The sequence below is a fragment of the Cantharellus anzutake genome (assembly GCF_015039405.1).
Source record: "Cantharellus anzutake strain C23 chromosome Unknown EI90scaffold_6, whole genome shotgun sequence".
Taxonomy (NCBI): domain Eukaryota; kingdom Fungi; phylum Basidiomycota; class Agaricomycetes; order Cantharellales; family Hydnaceae; genus Cantharellus; species Cantharellus anzutake.
In genome coordinates, this window is record NW_024066956.1 from 609317 (window position 1) to 623671 (window position 14355).

General features: G+C 50.7%; 8 protein-coding genes across 8 annotated transcripts; 6 read left to right on the forward strand and 2 right to left on the reverse strand.

The window, feature by feature from the left end:
• Positions 1-12: 12 nt before the first annotated feature.
• Positions 13-1089, forward strand: EI90DRAFT_3144042 (UbiA prenyltransferase family-domain-containing protein; the record flags this gene model as incomplete). Its single annotated transcript, XM_039065088.1, has 1 exon — positions 13-1089. The coding sequence occupies one exon, from the start codon at positions 13-15 to the stop codon at positions 1087-1089; it is 1077 nt and encodes a 358-aa protein (XP_038921288.1).
• A 1749-nt stretch (positions 1090-2838) lies between these two features.
• Positions 2839-3928, forward strand: EI90DRAFT_3037505 (uncharacterized protein). The gene has a single exon (XM_039058785.1). It carries the CDS (start codon positions 2997-2999, stop codon positions 3783-3785), a length of 789 nt encoding a protein of 262 aa, XP_038921289.1. The 5' UTR covers positions 2839-2996; the 3' UTR covers positions 3786-3928.
• Positions 3929-3995: 67 nt separating this feature from the next.
• EI90DRAFT_2966877 (anaphase-promoting complex, subunit 10/DOC domain-containing protein) lies at positions 3996-4755 on the forward strand (the record flags this gene model as incomplete). The annotated part of the gene is made up of 5 exons (XM_039055585.1): positions 3996-4123; positions 4184-4244; positions 4298-4476; positions 4503-4625; positions 4683-4755. The coding sequence occupies 5 exons, from the start codon at positions 3996-3998 to the stop codon at positions 4753-4755; spliced, it is 564 nt and encodes a 187-aa protein (XP_038921290.1).
• Positions 4705-8939, reverse strand: EI90DRAFT_3151176 (uncharacterized protein). The gene is made up of 11 exons (XM_039065706.1): positions 8913-8939; positions 8822-8856; positions 8554-8773; positions 8373-8467; positions 8088-8298; positions 7936-8004; positions 7097-7882; positions 6667-7041; positions 6393-6611; positions 6290-6339; positions 4705-6236 (listed from the first exon to the last, which is right to left on the reverse strand). The coding sequence occupies exons 3-11, from the start codon at positions 8668-8670 to the stop codon at positions 4919-4921; spliced, it is 3240 nt and encodes a 1079-aa protein (XP_038921291.1). The 5' UTR covers positions 8671-8773; positions 8822-8856; positions 8913-8939; the 3' UTR covers positions 4705-4918.
• On the forward strand, positions 8668-9471 carry EI90DRAFT_2271183 (cytochrome c oxidase, subunit VIb). Its single transcript, XM_039052796.1, has 8 exons — positions 8668-8776; positions 8825-8856; positions 8913-8946; positions 9007-9042; positions 9097-9102; positions 9166-9224; positions 9291-9298; positions 9347-9471. The coding sequence occupies exons 1-8, from the start codon at positions 8751-8753 to the stop codon at positions 9404-9406; spliced, it is 261 nt and encodes an 86-aa protein (XP_038921292.1). The 5' UTR covers positions 8668-8750; the 3' UTR covers positions 9407-9471.
• A 138-nt stretch (positions 9472-9609) lies between these two features.
• Positions 9610-10644, forward strand: EI90DRAFT_2990308 (uncharacterized protein). The gene is made up of 4 exons (XM_039056089.1): positions 9610-9766; positions 9827-9927; positions 9985-10083; positions 10142-10644. The coding sequence occupies exons 1-4, from the start codon at positions 9646-9648 to the stop codon at positions 10193-10195; spliced, it is 375 nt and encodes a 124-aa protein (XP_038921293.1). The 5' UTR covers positions 9610-9645; the 3' UTR covers positions 10196-10644.
• Positions 10365-11820, reverse strand: EI90DRAFT_3279280 (uncharacterized protein; the record flags this gene model as incomplete). Its single annotated transcript, XM_039066661.1, has 9 exons — positions 10365-10442; positions 10466-10605; positions 10626-10854; positions 10902-10916; positions 10977-11098; positions 11296-11345; positions 11405-11468; positions 11525-11684; positions 11770-11820. 9 exons carry the CDS (start codon positions 11818-11820, stop codon positions 10365-10367), a joined length of 909 nt encoding a protein of 302 aa, XP_038921294.1.
• EI90DRAFT_3037511 (uncharacterized protein) lies at positions 11596-12794 on the forward strand. Its single transcript, XM_039058786.1, has 3 exons — positions 11596-12065; positions 12122-12373; positions 12440-12794. The coding sequence occupies exons 1-3, from the start codon at positions 11819-11821 to the stop codon at positions 12778-12780; spliced, it is 840 nt and encodes a 279-aa protein (XP_038921295.1). The 5' UTR covers positions 11596-11818; the 3' UTR covers positions 12781-12794.
• The last annotated feature ends 1561 nt before the right edge of the window (positions 12795-14355 follow it).

Here is a 14355-nt window from a genome sequence, read left to right on the forward strand (position 1 = left end):
CCCCGCACCTACATGGAATATCCCCCACAACCGTTGGCGAATTACCGCCCTGTCCGTGAATTAACTCCCCGTGGATTAGTAAGAATATATTCTCAGCTATCAAAAGCTCGCTTGACAACGCTGGTCGTTCTAACTGCAATGTCTGGTGTTGCTCTGTCCCCTTTGCACGCGAGTGTCCCAGTTTTATTATCCACAGCCGTGGGAACTACCCTATGTGCTGCATCCGCGAATACCATCAATCAGCTTCTTGAGGAGCCATTTGATGCCCAGATGATACGAACACGCAATAGACCACTTGTACGACGAGCAATCACACCCCTACATGCATTCGGATTCGCCGCGGTCACTGGGACGCTTGGTCCTGCTATTCTCTATGCACTGGTGAACCCGCTCACTGCTGCTCTCGGTGCGGCCAACATTGCGCTATATGCTGGTGTATATACATTGATGAAGCGAAGAACCATATGGAATACATGGGTCGGGGCCGTCGTGGGTGCTATACCACCACTCATGGGGTGGACTGCATGTGGTGGACACATATTCCCATCAGCCTCATACCCGATTGAAACCTTCCTACCCCCGTTCCTTTCCAACGCTTCACCAGGCCTTTCACTTGAAGCTATCAATAACCCTCTATCAGCATTTGCTCTTCTTTCCTTCCTTTTTTCATGGCAATTCCCTCATTTCAATGCGCTGGCGCACACAACGAGAGCATCTTATGCACAAGCAGGCTATCATATGCTCTCCGTCATAGATCCATATAAGAACGCAACCGTGTCGCTGCGACATTCTGCCCTCCTCCTCTTCATCTGCTCCATTTTGACGCCCCTTTCTGGACTAACCACGTGGAATTTCGCCTTGACAAGCTTGCCGCCAAACCTTATTCTGCTCCGGTCGGCCTGGAAATTCGCAAGGAACCCCACTGATAAAACTGCCCGAGCCGTGTGGAGAAATTCCCTTTGGTATCTTCCGGTACTGTTGGGGCTCATGATGTTCCATAAACAAGGGATGGAATGGTTAAAATGGATCGGAATTCAACGAAACCGGTCAGAGGACCAGGATGGCGAAGAGATAATAGAGAGTTCGTGACTCGGCGCTCTTGGCTATTACGATCATGATTCGTTCCGCATTGTTTAATCCTTTTCGGTGGTGCGAAAGCCGGCTTCGTTGGTGCCAACTAGCAGAATCCCCTTATTGCACAAGCGAGTTCGTCCGGTCCAGCTGCTGACGCTCGGCCTGGATCGCTTCCAATCGGGGTGTCGCTTTTGTGGAACGAAGATTGCAGCCGACCACGACCCCTCCTCCCCCGCCGTGCACGGTTGTACGTAGCTTAGTAATGTAAATTTGGTGACAGCCGAAGTATGCCAGTCCGCTTAATGATGCCTGTGGTCACTGGTATTCACCATCGACTCTGACAATCAAGGGTGGCTTGGTCATGACGCATTGGCCCTTTATTTCCTCTTTCTTTTGTAAGAACTTGCACAATTGCACTATGACCTACTAGCCTTGCATGAAAGGTTGGCCGCGGCTGCAGTGTGGAGACTGGTTCCACGGCGTGGACCAATCAATCATTCAATCCTTTACAGGAGGAAACCCATGGATCATGCTTCTTCCTCTAACAACTTGGAAATACGTACGGTTAGGAACTGACTATCGCAGCCCGATCCCCCCGACTCAAAGATAGCACTGGGACCTTTGGGAAGCCGGAACCCAGCGTCCAGCTCGGCGCTGACGATTTCGCGTATGGTCTCTGTTGTCTGCTCATTACAGTAAGTGGCCACTGAACCATTTAGGTAATTTTGGATAATGGCAAGATTGTTCTACATGAAGCGAACTGTCCACTTCCACTGCCATGCTCTGGCTGTGAAAACTTGAGGTCAGGTCAGCCTCAGTTGAAGCTGGATGCTGCTCGAACGGTTCCATTTCTTGCTGTACTGGCGTATTCCAAGTGCAAACCCTCAATTTTACCGAGATGATGGGAAACCGGAAAGAACAATTCCATCAGGATACAGCTGCAGTGACAGGCGTGGGAGTTTTCTAAATGTTGCATGGAATTACCCGGGTGGCGACCCCGAGTCTTGGCCACCCATTGTACCACTTGAAAGTCACGATGAAAGTCAGAAGTCGAAGTCGGACATAAGCATGCGCAGCTTGCGGTGATATATCCCGGCTCGCATGTTATGCCCGTCATGTAGACCTAAATATTCCTGCTCAGTTCATGCCACCAGTGTCGACTTCAAATCACCATCACATCCGTGACTGAAGCGCCCCAGGAGCAGAATTTATAAATATCCCCCCTGTTGACCTTTGGTACGCTCATCGGACGGCTCCTTTGGCGCATCACATACTGAATATGGCTACCCCCGCCTCCAGCAGCAGGAAGATTTTTCAGTGCAATTACCCTGGGTGCTGGGCGTCGTATAAACTATTCACCAAGAGCGACCTAAAAGGCATGAAGGGACGCATCTGGACGATGCAAGCAAGTGAGTCTTGTGATAACTATCTGTCTTAGGCAATAGCTCATTTCATGCCGAAGGCCCTATCATTGCGCAAAGTGTGGCAGGGCTTTTGTTCAGAAAAGTGGTTTGGTCCGTCATTACAAAGAGAAACAGTGAGAATACTTCGACCTACAGCGACATATTCATCTAACTTTTCCTGAAAGCGAGGTATTGAAATTCAAATGCAAGTACTGCAGGGCTGGGTTCCAGACATATGATGACAGGAGGCGACATTTGCAGAAGGAGCAGTGCCGTTGTGGTCCGCCGAAGGGCCCAGTTGATGATGACATCGACCTGGAGGCGGATCCCACTGTGACAAGCTCCTCTGCATCATTGTCGCCCATCCCTTTATCCGTCATTAATCGAAGGTCACCCGCTTCGTCCCCTTCACGTTCACCGTTTCACTATGAAGGGACCTCATCCTATTCCGCAAGGACCCCCTATCCTACATCATCCACCAGTGATGCTACGATCAATTGCCGTACCCCTTCATTCTTCATGGAGTCAGCCGCCCTGTTGGATGCTCCAAGTACCAGTCTTCAAAAACTGCCGAAATCCGATCCGCCATTCTTGGCTCTAAATACTCCCCCTCAAATGTTACCTACTGCTGCTCAAGCCTCATCGACCGCCTTCAATCTCTGTCCCACTTTCCCTGATAATGGATGTGCCTCTACAGATGTTGGTTTGGTCCAGGGACAAGGGCTCTGCTCTAGTGTGTCTCAGTTGGGCTGGGAGAGGGGTTTGGACGCCCTGGTCCAAACCTTTGTCGACCCTCACAACGCTGCCATCCACACCAGCGTCAGCCCCATGCCTGTCATCGATGCTGGGCCATCCGTTTTGATAGAGTGCTTGTTCAATCACTCAGAGGCATCATTCCCTCCTGGATCTGTCCCGGCGGATGGATGGTTGGCGTCGATTGCGGGTGAAGTTACGTCCAGCCCTTCAAATTTGCTAATGCAACCACCATATGTTCCCGCTCCAATGGCACATTTCATCGCTGCCGGCCCATCCGTTGTAGGAGAGCACTCGTTGGATCGCCCTGGAGTGTCATCCTCTCCCGTGTCCGTCCCGATGGCTCATTCGTGGGCGTCAGTTACTGGGGAAGTCGGGCCCTCAAGTTGGCCCATGCAATCACCATCTATTCCCGATCCGATGGTGCACTTCATCGCCAATGGCCAATCGATCATAAACGGGCACCAACCTGATCACCCCGGGGCGTCATCCCTTCCCGGATCCGTCCAAGCGGTTTATTGGCCAGAGTCGATAGCCGGAGACGGTTCAAATTGATTTTCACTCCGATGGAGCATTTTGCTACATCACTTTCCGTCCCACCCGACCCTTTCGCCTTGTTGTAGACACCTTGCACTTTCTGCCTTCTTTTTGAATCATTTTGTCGACACATTACTCATATCCAGCATCTTCGGGTTGTGGGAAAGGCTCAAGTTCGGGAACTGCCGCTCTTGGCTTCTGATGATCCCAGACGTACGGCCAGTTTCGATGGGCGCCCCGGCGCTTAAAACTAGTCTTCCAGATGTTGGACATCTAGCGACATGGACCGTCTCATCTCATAAACCGGGTTTCGATGTAAATTGTCTACGCGATGACGATCCAGATACCTTTTGGCAGTGGGGTTGCATCAATTTTTGGTATTTTAATTCATATTCTAAGGTGGATGCTGCTTCTAGGAGTGACGGACCTCAGCCTCACTATATTACTCTCCAATTCGCGAAAAAAGTCCCAGTTCAAGTGAGCCCACGTGAAGAAGTTTCCATGTTGTTATAATGGTGATACGTGTGCAGAAACTGGCCATTATGCTTAATTTCGCAGCAGATGACTCGTATACCCCCATAAAGCTTCTTATCAAAGCGGGAACTGGGCTTTATGATCTTCAAGATGTCAAGACAGTCACAATGGATAAGCCAACGGGGTGGGTCACATTCGACGTTGGGACGGAAAGACCCAAGGATGGGCATGGATTGTGAGTCTGTGTCACTACTTGGGTAGTCTTGACTCATGTCTTCGTAGTAAGCCACTGAGTATATACGCTCTCCAAGTTGTCATAGCCGCGAACCACATGAACGGGAAAGATACGCATGTGCGTGGACTCAGAGTTCTTGGCGCCAAAGAGTATGTTATGTCATCGCTATTGCTGAGTTTGTTAATGCTTCAAGATCATCCAATCAGAGCAACTATGCGAGATGACGACCTCTTGCCATTCACCTCACTAGCATTCAAGATGTATGAGATGATACGATGACGTCTGTCGCAACGTTGGTATAGACTGCCATTAGGTGAGGGACAAGCTATCAGCATTATGTAGCCCAGCCGAATGTATGGTACAATACAGCAAATAATGTAAGAATTACTCCTGGGCAATAAAAATCAGTGGAAGCAAAATGGGGCTGGTGCTCTAACATGATTCAGGAGTGCGGGTGATTGGAAGGGACGGGAGGCGGAGGCGGCGCTTGTGACACAGTAAGCAACACTTGCGCCTGTTGGTGTAGAGTCATGCCGTTCATTATGGTGGGTGGGGAGAGCGATGGTGAGTGTGGAACTGGTGAGGAATTAGGGCCTACTTGACCAACTGGTGGCGACATGCTTCGTGTGGGAGAACTTGGGTGCGCCGAGGCGCTCGAGGCAGGTCGCACGTATGATGGGATTGGAGATGGGTATGATATCAGATTTCCGGTACCATTTGGAACATGGGCACGGGGCTGACTAGAAGGTGTTTGTGACGTTGGGTACGAGACGGGTTTGTATACCCCTTTTGCTAAGCCGCCCGGAGTTGCGTACGGGCTTGTCCCTCCGGGGGAGTGGGGGGAGTGCTTGGCAGCTGAATAAGGTGATTGACTTGCAGAGGGGGGACCGTTAGCAGGCTTCGGCCACGATGGTTGGTAGCTCTGAGCACTGTTGACATAAGGAGATTGTGGTATTGTGCCCATTCGCGGGTCAAGTGGCGGGAGGCGAGGCTGTAGACCATTGCCCGGATGCTGGAAGGGGAGACGAGGTATAGCGCCCGTAGGTTGTGCGAGCGGGACAGAAGATGAGGCTGGTCTCCCATTTGGAGCTGGAAGGGAAGGGGGCTGAGCGTTTTGGCCCGTCTCTGGAGACGACCAAGATGACGTCCTTGAGTCCCATCGCGCCTGTGCCTGCGGTATCTGGGTCGCATGGTTGGGCTGGACAATCGGCCGGTACGAGCTATTTATGGCATTCCCAGCATTCCCAGAAGGGGCATAGGAGGGATTCTGTGGTACCCCAAAATTCGATGACATTGCCTGAGTTGGGCCATGCGGGGCCAAGTGAACAGAGTGAGGAAGTCGACCATCCGGACCGGTTGATACAGGAAAACCTTGATAAGGTATAGGGACCCCCGGTGCAACTGAGCCCCGAGAGGGTAGAACAACGGTAGAAGAAAACGTGCCTTGATAATATGGGAGGTTGGGATGTGGACGGGAATAAGCTGACGATCCGAAGGCAGAGTTCGAGCCATATCGGGAGTGCTGTGCCCAGTATGCATCATAGCCAGATGGGAAGGGTGGCAAAGTAGGTGTCGCAGGTATCGAGTGTGCCGCCCCGCTCCTGGGACGAGTAGTCCTGCTCTCCTTCGGCTTGCGTCCTGCGCTCGTCATACTCCCAGGTGGAAGGCTTCTGGCACAATCTTTGCAGAAGAAGTCCACGACGTTCCAGTTCCTCTTAGGTCTCCCCGCCTTCTCGTCTTCTTGATCATGGCAATCGACACTACAAAAGGCATTAGAACGAATGAAACTAGAAACTAGAAACTCAATGCATACTGTTGCCACCGACCGCACTTTTCACAGCATGCAACTTCACGACCATCATCCTATAGCAACAACTGTCTATTCAGCAACCTCTAGAAAGAGGTTCTTTACGCACGACATTGAGGCCTTTCGCTCCGCACACTTCACAATCGAGCTCCCAGTCATTCCTTTTCCGAGACGTTGTTGCATTCCGTCGTGGTTTCTTGGCCGCAGGCTTCGATACAGTAGCACGCTTCCCATTCGCAAGATGCTCGTTATTCATGCCCACGACATCAACATCATCTTCTTTCCCTGGTCCTGATGCCTCCTTGTTCGCCTCCAAGGTCTCTTCAAGCTGAAGCAAAGGTGATGATCAGATGCATGACGCAGTGCATGGGGTCTTGACGAACCTCTTTTTGCTCCTTTTGTCTAAGCCGTTCCTCTCGTTCTCTGACCCGTTGCTCGCGGTCCATCTCTGCTTGGATACGCATTTGCTCGCGCTTGGCCTGCCGATTTTCTCTCGAGTGTGCCTCTGCCTCCTCTGCCTTCTTTTTCTTCTCAGCCACTTGCGCTAGTTTCTCCTCTTCAAGCTTGACGAGGCGGGTGGAGCGCTTTCTTGTTTGCACAGCGAGAACTTGTTGCAACTGACGCTCAGCCTCGGTAAGACGAGCGATAACGTCCTCGGATATAGGCATCAAGATTTTGAAAAGGGCTTTCTCCTTCACGTTGGTTGAGCCTTGAAACCGACGGGGGAATGTCTCCCATTCGGAAAGCGTGGCACAAACCTTGAACTCGTAGATTGAGTGCAACTGCGAAGAGTAGTATATTAGAGGTACAAACCGTTTCCCATTCAATCCGCTCTTCGGGCCCGTTCGGTAATCCGACCTTTTCACCATTGCTTTCTTCCTCGTCCTCGTCCTCATCGTCAACTTCCTGAGCCTGCTCCACTGGTTCATCAACACTGGGGTCTTCAGCAAAGTCGCTGTCCTTGTCACCCTCGTTTCGACGGTTGCTGCTCTCTGACGGCACGTCAAGCGTAACCTCCACATCCATTCCATCATCGCTCAACTCGGTAAGGTCAGACCCATCGTCGCCAAATACCTTTGCTTCTACGCTTTTCGGTAGCACGGAGCCGCCCCTCGAACTGGTGCGAGACGACCGGCTAGACCTGGAACTCGTCCTCATCTGTGACGACGATGGGTCAGGATGGAGCCATTCTTCAGGCACTTCCTGCCATTCTCCATCCTCCTCAGCAAGGCGCGAACGGCGGGTGGTCCTTTGACGTTTAGTTGCCACCATCATCGATGTGGAAGGTTTGGCGTCGCTTTCTTCGTCGGATTCGGTGGGCGCGAGGCGCTTGCTGCCCCGCGTGGTCCGTCCGTTAGAGTGAAGTGACGTCATTTGTTTTGTGGAACGTCCACCACTCCGTGTGCGGGTGGCGGGGGTAGCAGAGGCAGAAGCAACGGAGACAGCGGTTTTAGATCGTGTAGCGCGACTTTCCAGGGCACGAGTATTAGCCTTACTGCCTTTGCTTAATGCGACACCGCCATCCCGAAGAGAAGATGTGCGTGACTTTGCGTCCCTCTCTCTGTTCTTCAATTTAGCGTCTTCTGCAATCTTGGCAGCCTTTGAGGGACGACCACGTCGGGGTCCGGGGAGGCTAGGGCCGGCCGCTGCACCCAGAGACGGTCTGGCCCAATAAACCAATATATGTTGCGCTTGGCATCCGAACCAATTGGTTCTAGTCGCTGGAGTAGCGAATGTCAGGCGGAACGAAGGACCGCAAGGTCAGAGCGCTAAGGGGTCACCATGCTAAAAAGTTGCAACTCACCCATGAAATTTCGTCAGCATCACCCATCATGGTTCTCAAACGACCCAAACCAGAAAATTGCCATTCGCAAAGGTTGAAAATCATCTCAAGCTTGGCCATCATATCAAGGTCCTGCCATGCGAGGGGTTCGTCCTCAGAACCGAGCAGATTCGGTTTATCAAATATCCTCTTGGCATACTGCCTCCGTAGATACGTAGCAAAATTCTCGGCGCTAACGATCAATATTAGCGCTTGGTGAGCTGAACGCAGGAGACAGCGGTGAGATATAGCGAGTATTGAGCGTACCTTATCTTTCGGTCGTAGGTCAGTATGTATAGTAATCTATGGATAAGCTTCGGAAGGATAATCGTGCCCGATCCTAGAAGGTCTTCCTCGACGTCCTAAACGGTGACAACGAGTATAAATTGAATATCAAGTGGCGCCACGCTGTGAGTCATGCGGCTATGAAAGAGTGCGGTGGACGTACAGAGATGGAACATTGTGGCAGGTTGATTGCAGGCTGGAACACGTTGAGAAAGTGGGAAAGAGCGGCCCACAAATTCGTCCTGCGTAACGCGGCCAACCTGGGCGGAAGGTCTGTCATTTGTTGCACTTGACTCGGTTCCGGATACAATTGCCCGGCTATTTCCTGCCCCAGTCTCGCCCAAGCACTCACGCACCAAGATGTCCGAACAAGTGGAGGCCCCCAGGCACGTCGGGCTCCTGCCTGCCATCAACATAAACCTGACCCTTTTCAGGACGATAAAGTTTCAGACCGCTGGCTTTGATGGTGGGCTGGTGTCCAGGTGTTTTCTCACGTTCTGGTCGTTCAATCGTTACAAATAGCCCGCTTCCCAAACACAAACCAGTCGAAGCATTGGTGAGGAATGATTTGGCCCATATTCCATTTGTATGGTACACTCATGCTGGACCGACTTAGTTTCCAGAACTACATCGATTATCACAAGTGTATCACGTACGTTAATCTCCTCCGGGTCCAATAATTTAGCTGATGCGATCCCCCGCACAGCGCCAAGTAAGCCGTCGATGATATAATGCCCCTTAAGCATGCTGATGGCCTTGAACACGTCGACCGAAGGGGTGAGGATTTCAAGCCTTGCAAGCAGTTCAAGCGTGCATACAACTCGCTATGCCCGAGTGCGTCTCACAGCCTCGCGTTCGACTAGACTCTATGCTGACGCTCTTGTTCCACTTGTTCCTCAGACGAATGGGTGAGTCAAGTTGCCCGAGATTGGTCACATGACTGAATAAGAGTGTAGGTTACTCGCTTCGACGAGCAACGCGAAGCAGGTGCTTTCCCCACTTCCCTGGAGCCTTAGATAGTTTTTCACTAAAGATATGTAACACATACTTATGAATCACAAGATTTTCTGGACTGCAAGTGAATGAATTGGAGGGTGTTTGCATCCGACTGAGAACTGCACAGTTTATTTGCAATTTCGTCCTCTTCTCATACCAAGTGCCCTAGGTAGGTTCACCGTCTGCTGGCACTAAAAGTTATCGATACTCAAGGAACCGGCTTCCTAGTCACCGCTGGCGCATTTAGTGTTTCAGCACAATGAGTCACGTCGCTAAGGGCGAGAAAGAGTACGACGCTACGGGTGCCCAACTAGCACCCTCCCAAATACACAAAATTCGCATCACTCTCACTAGTAGCAACGTCAAGAACCTCGAGAAGTGTAATTTTCTTCCTAACATGACTGCTACATGACCAACATTGACGGCCCTTACTTGCTCAGTCAGCCATGATTTGGTAAACCGTGCCAAGGACAAGGAACTGCGTGTCAAGGGCCCAATCCGTCTCCCCACCAGGGTGCTCCGTATTACCACTCGTAAAACTGTAAGTAGCTTCGTCAATGCCTTTAGGAGCTTCCACATCTTGACATTGGGGATTTAGCCTTGCGGTGAGGGTTCCAAGACATGGGACCGTTACCAATTGAGGATCCATAAGCGCATTATTGATCTTCACTCTTCTTCTGAGATTGTCAAGCAGATTGTGAGTCCCCATCCGCATTATATTTGGGCTAGTGCCTTAATCTAGCTTCCACCTACAGACTTCTATCTCCCTGGAGCCTGGTGTAGAAGTTGAGGTCACCATTGCCACTTAAATGTTTTCCTGATTGTTGCTCTCATGTCCATGGTACATATTCCCGCGCGCATCTAATCATCTACATGGTTGGCATTTTCTCCTAGCTCTGGTCTCAGCAGTGAGCATTTCCAAGTGCATCTTGTGCCTCTACGTTCGGTCTACGACATGGTTCTCCGCATCAGACCGATCTACCTTCGCTCCAAAGCCTCTACAAATCTCTTTTCCCATTTGTTTTTTACTTCGCCCCTCTCGCCCATCATCGTCAGCTGTATTGTGGTCTCATCGTCACCCCTGCCCCCTCGTATGGGACGAGGTCAAAGCGACCAAACGCCCAATTGAGGATAACTCTCCCTTCATCCGCTAAAGAAATGAAGCCCTTCACTCGGTATATCACATCTTTGGGTAATACTGAAAGCGCCTGTTCAACTGCTAGCGCGACACATGTGAACGATTGAGTGTGATAGTGGCTGTTTCAACTTCGTCATGGTGTGTTTCCAGTCCATGATGGAGGCATGAGTGTTCCTCATGGAGCCAAGCGGCATCCGAAAACAACTTTGTGTCCAAACCGAAAATAAGTGCTGGATCAACGTCATTGCGGTTGAGGCAACGGATCTTTGGAGTCGCCTCGTTCAGAGTGTAGAGGTGGTCCGTTACAATATCTAATGCTCTCTCCGAGACCTGAAATGGCATTCAGAGAACACCTGAGAGTATTCACGTCCACTCACATGTTCCCATTTGTTCTGCAGCGAAATTCATAGTATTCATCAAGCTGAGTGACATGTGAAAACGGTTGCACCCACAATAATTAATGTATCGGAATATTGAGCCTGCATACGAGCTGTAGTGCTGGTGTCCTCATACCCAGTAAAGTTTTCTGCGTCTATGACCGTAAGGATGGCGTCCAGCTTGAAGTCCCATGGGTCTCACGTTCGAGTTCGCGGATTTGGAATGCTAGAGTAGCCGGAAATGCAGAACCTCTTGGAGACGGTCAGCCGGATCATTACCCTACTAAGCTGAGCGGGGTTCCGTACGAGGATTCTATGATGACCCTATCAGGTCTAAACTTCTCTATGGGGGGTGATTAAAGACGAGAGGCCCAATTGCTAACAACGAACACACCTCGAATTTCCAGCAGTGCGGTCTTCATTTGGCCCACAAGTACACAGCACCTGTACCAGGGGGATTAGAACGAATCGACCTGTGCTCCAACCAAAAATCGCCGACTGACATGCAGCCGTTGAGAATTTCACTGACGGCAGTGAGCGATGATTGTTCTGCCAGTTTACTGTCCACTGTTAGACAACTCTCAGTCCCCCTTCTGAAGTTTCCTGAGGGCGCCACTGAAGACCTTCGACGTCACCAAATTCATTCTTGAGAAGCACAACTTTGTAGTCCTTCGGCAACTTGGGCAGCAGCGACAAGATAATGCTTGTTTTTCCTGAGCCAAGGAATCCGGTAAAACAGTAATCTGTATAGGCGCCATTGTTTAAAGGGGACCGACTCCCGGACTACCTGCTAGCTATCTCCAGGCCACAGCGTGATCGCGGAGTGAAGATAAGTCGGCGCTTGTTTAATATGCGCGGAACCAATTACATTTAATTGAGCGCCGATTTGGATCTGTGGCCCTGGACACCCAGTTATCATGCCTAAGGCAGCGAACAAGAAACCCCGTTTACGAAACCTGCTGCTCACCCACCAGAAAAACGCCGAGGCTAATAGGCGCACTGAGGGACGCAAAAATGCAGTTAGACCCTCAAAAAGATCCAAAACAAGCGGCTCAGGGTTCCACACGGCCGCGCAGAGCGTCCCTGCGAAGGCCCCAAGCAAGGGGAAGCAAAGTAAAACGATTCCTTATTCGGCAGGTGACAGGATTCTGATGATTGGAGAAGGCGAGCCCTCGGTCCAAATGGTGTTGCTGTTGCACTCGTCTGACCTCCACCCCCAGGAAATTTCTCTTTTGCGCTCGCGTTGCTTACGACAGAAACCATAAAGGCTACGCCATCACTCCTTGTCGCAACCTCGTATGACTCCCAAGATGAATGTTACACGAAGTATCCCGATGCCCAAGAGATTGTCTCGAAACTTCGCGCTTTTGGCGCGACAGTTTTGTTTGGAATCGACGCAACCAAGCTTGATAACCACGAAGACCTGCTTGGGAAGGCATTTGATCGCATCTCTTTCAATTTTCCTCATGCCGGTAGGATTATTTACTTGCCCTTTCGGAGCAATACTTTGAGCCGACCCAATCGCGTGTTTTTCCTAGGAGCGGGAATTAAGGACCAGGACAGGAACATATTAGCGAACCAGAAACTTATTGTTGGATTCTTCCAATCTTGTGCTCCTTTCCTTGCTCGGGGGAAAGTGCCACCCTTCCACATCTCCCAGACCCCAAAGAAACGGAAGCATTCGGACAACGATAGCGACGACAGAGGCAGTGGTGATGATGAATCATCGGACAGCGACTCAGCAGTGTCCCCTAACAGTGAGCTACAAACGTCAGAGCTACTCGGGAAGACAGGTTTTCGTGGCTCAGTTCTGATTACCTTGCGCAATTCCCCCCCATACACTCTTTGGTACGAATATCATCCCTCCAACATCCGATAGTATCTAAAGTATTCAGACATCTCTTCTCACAGGGATGTCCCTCGGCTGGCAAAGAAACCGCCAATCCACCATCCCAAATTTCAGCTTCCCGGCCCATACGAACATATCAAATCCGGCGATCATTCGTCTTTGATTCAAGTGATTACCCAGGGTACGAGCATCGAAGAACAATAGGCGGTGCGACCGGTCTTGGGCCGAATGAGGATCTGAAGAGGACAGGGGTTCCATGCAGGACTTGGGAATTCGTACTTAGTGACACGCGCTTTTAATGAAGCTCTAAGCGGACTCGGGCGGCGAATATAAGATCCACAGGCTGAGGTATCCACAGAAGGCAGATATAGATGACAAATCAAGGCAAGGACGTTCGCCGAAGGTATTATTAAGTCATGGAGCAGTTCGAGAACCGACCTGCAACTCACGATCTTTCAGCAAGGTGCACAGCCAGACCTCAATTGGATACAACCTGGAAGTCCTTAATAACATTGGTTCCACAATAAGATCATTATCGGTGTACTCGCAACAACCAGTAGTATAAAAACCATTGATTTTGTGTTCTCGTATGCTCTATGGATGAATGACTTACTAGACAGTACTGTGACCGATGGTTGGAAGTCAGGGATCCCATGGTAGTACTGTGGATCACACGACGCTGAGAACGGAGTTCGAGACGAACACCGGATAATTGGCAATGTTTGTTAGACTAACACAGGGGTTGTATGCGCCAGTTAGGAACCCCCTCCCATCAGCCAGGAAGTGGCGGCGCCAACATTGTACAATCAGTTTAAAGGCTCACCACCCGCATTAATGGGGTGGAGAGATTTGGTTCCCAATGCTCAAGATGTGGCCGCTGGGTATATGGCAGTTTATGCTCGGCCTGGCATCTATACTTGGACCTGTTCTGCCCAGGTGGCCCGGGTCCAAGTTCACTAAAAATGCTAGTAACGAGTGCAGAGTGGCCCTGACAGGTTCCGGCGTCTTTGGGCCAGGGACGGCTACGTCATGTGTGCCACTGTAGCCTTGTGGCTGGAGTTCTTGGATGGCCATTGGCCAGCCTATTGGCAGAATCCACTGGGACAGCTAAAAACAGACTCGCTCCACGCGCCAGAAGAAACAAGAAAGCAGTAGAGCGGCCACAGCCTTGATTCATCGTGGCCTCATGGTTGAATACTTCAAACTACGCACCCTTCAGTGCATCGACAAGTACCGGTGTTTTATAAGTGCCTTGAGATAACATAGCATGGTGTACCGCATTCAAATATCGGTGCTCCTGTACGGCTGTCATCCTACCGCTAGGTTAGATGATGCCATATGCTGTGTAGCAATTTAAACTGGGCAGTCTGGCTTGGTCCCCGCAGGGTCGAGCGCAACGTGCTTGCGTTGACTCCTGCAAAAAAAAAAAAAACAGAACAAAAAGCGCGTGCATAGAAGTACTATGTATGCACTTCAAATTTGTGCCTATAGTCAAGCCGGCGATAAGCACTACCGTACACCAACGGTAATGTAGTCTGAGCCACCATGGCAAACGGACACAGGGCAGCGGTAGGTGATTTTACCCCTAATACCCGAGGGAATTCG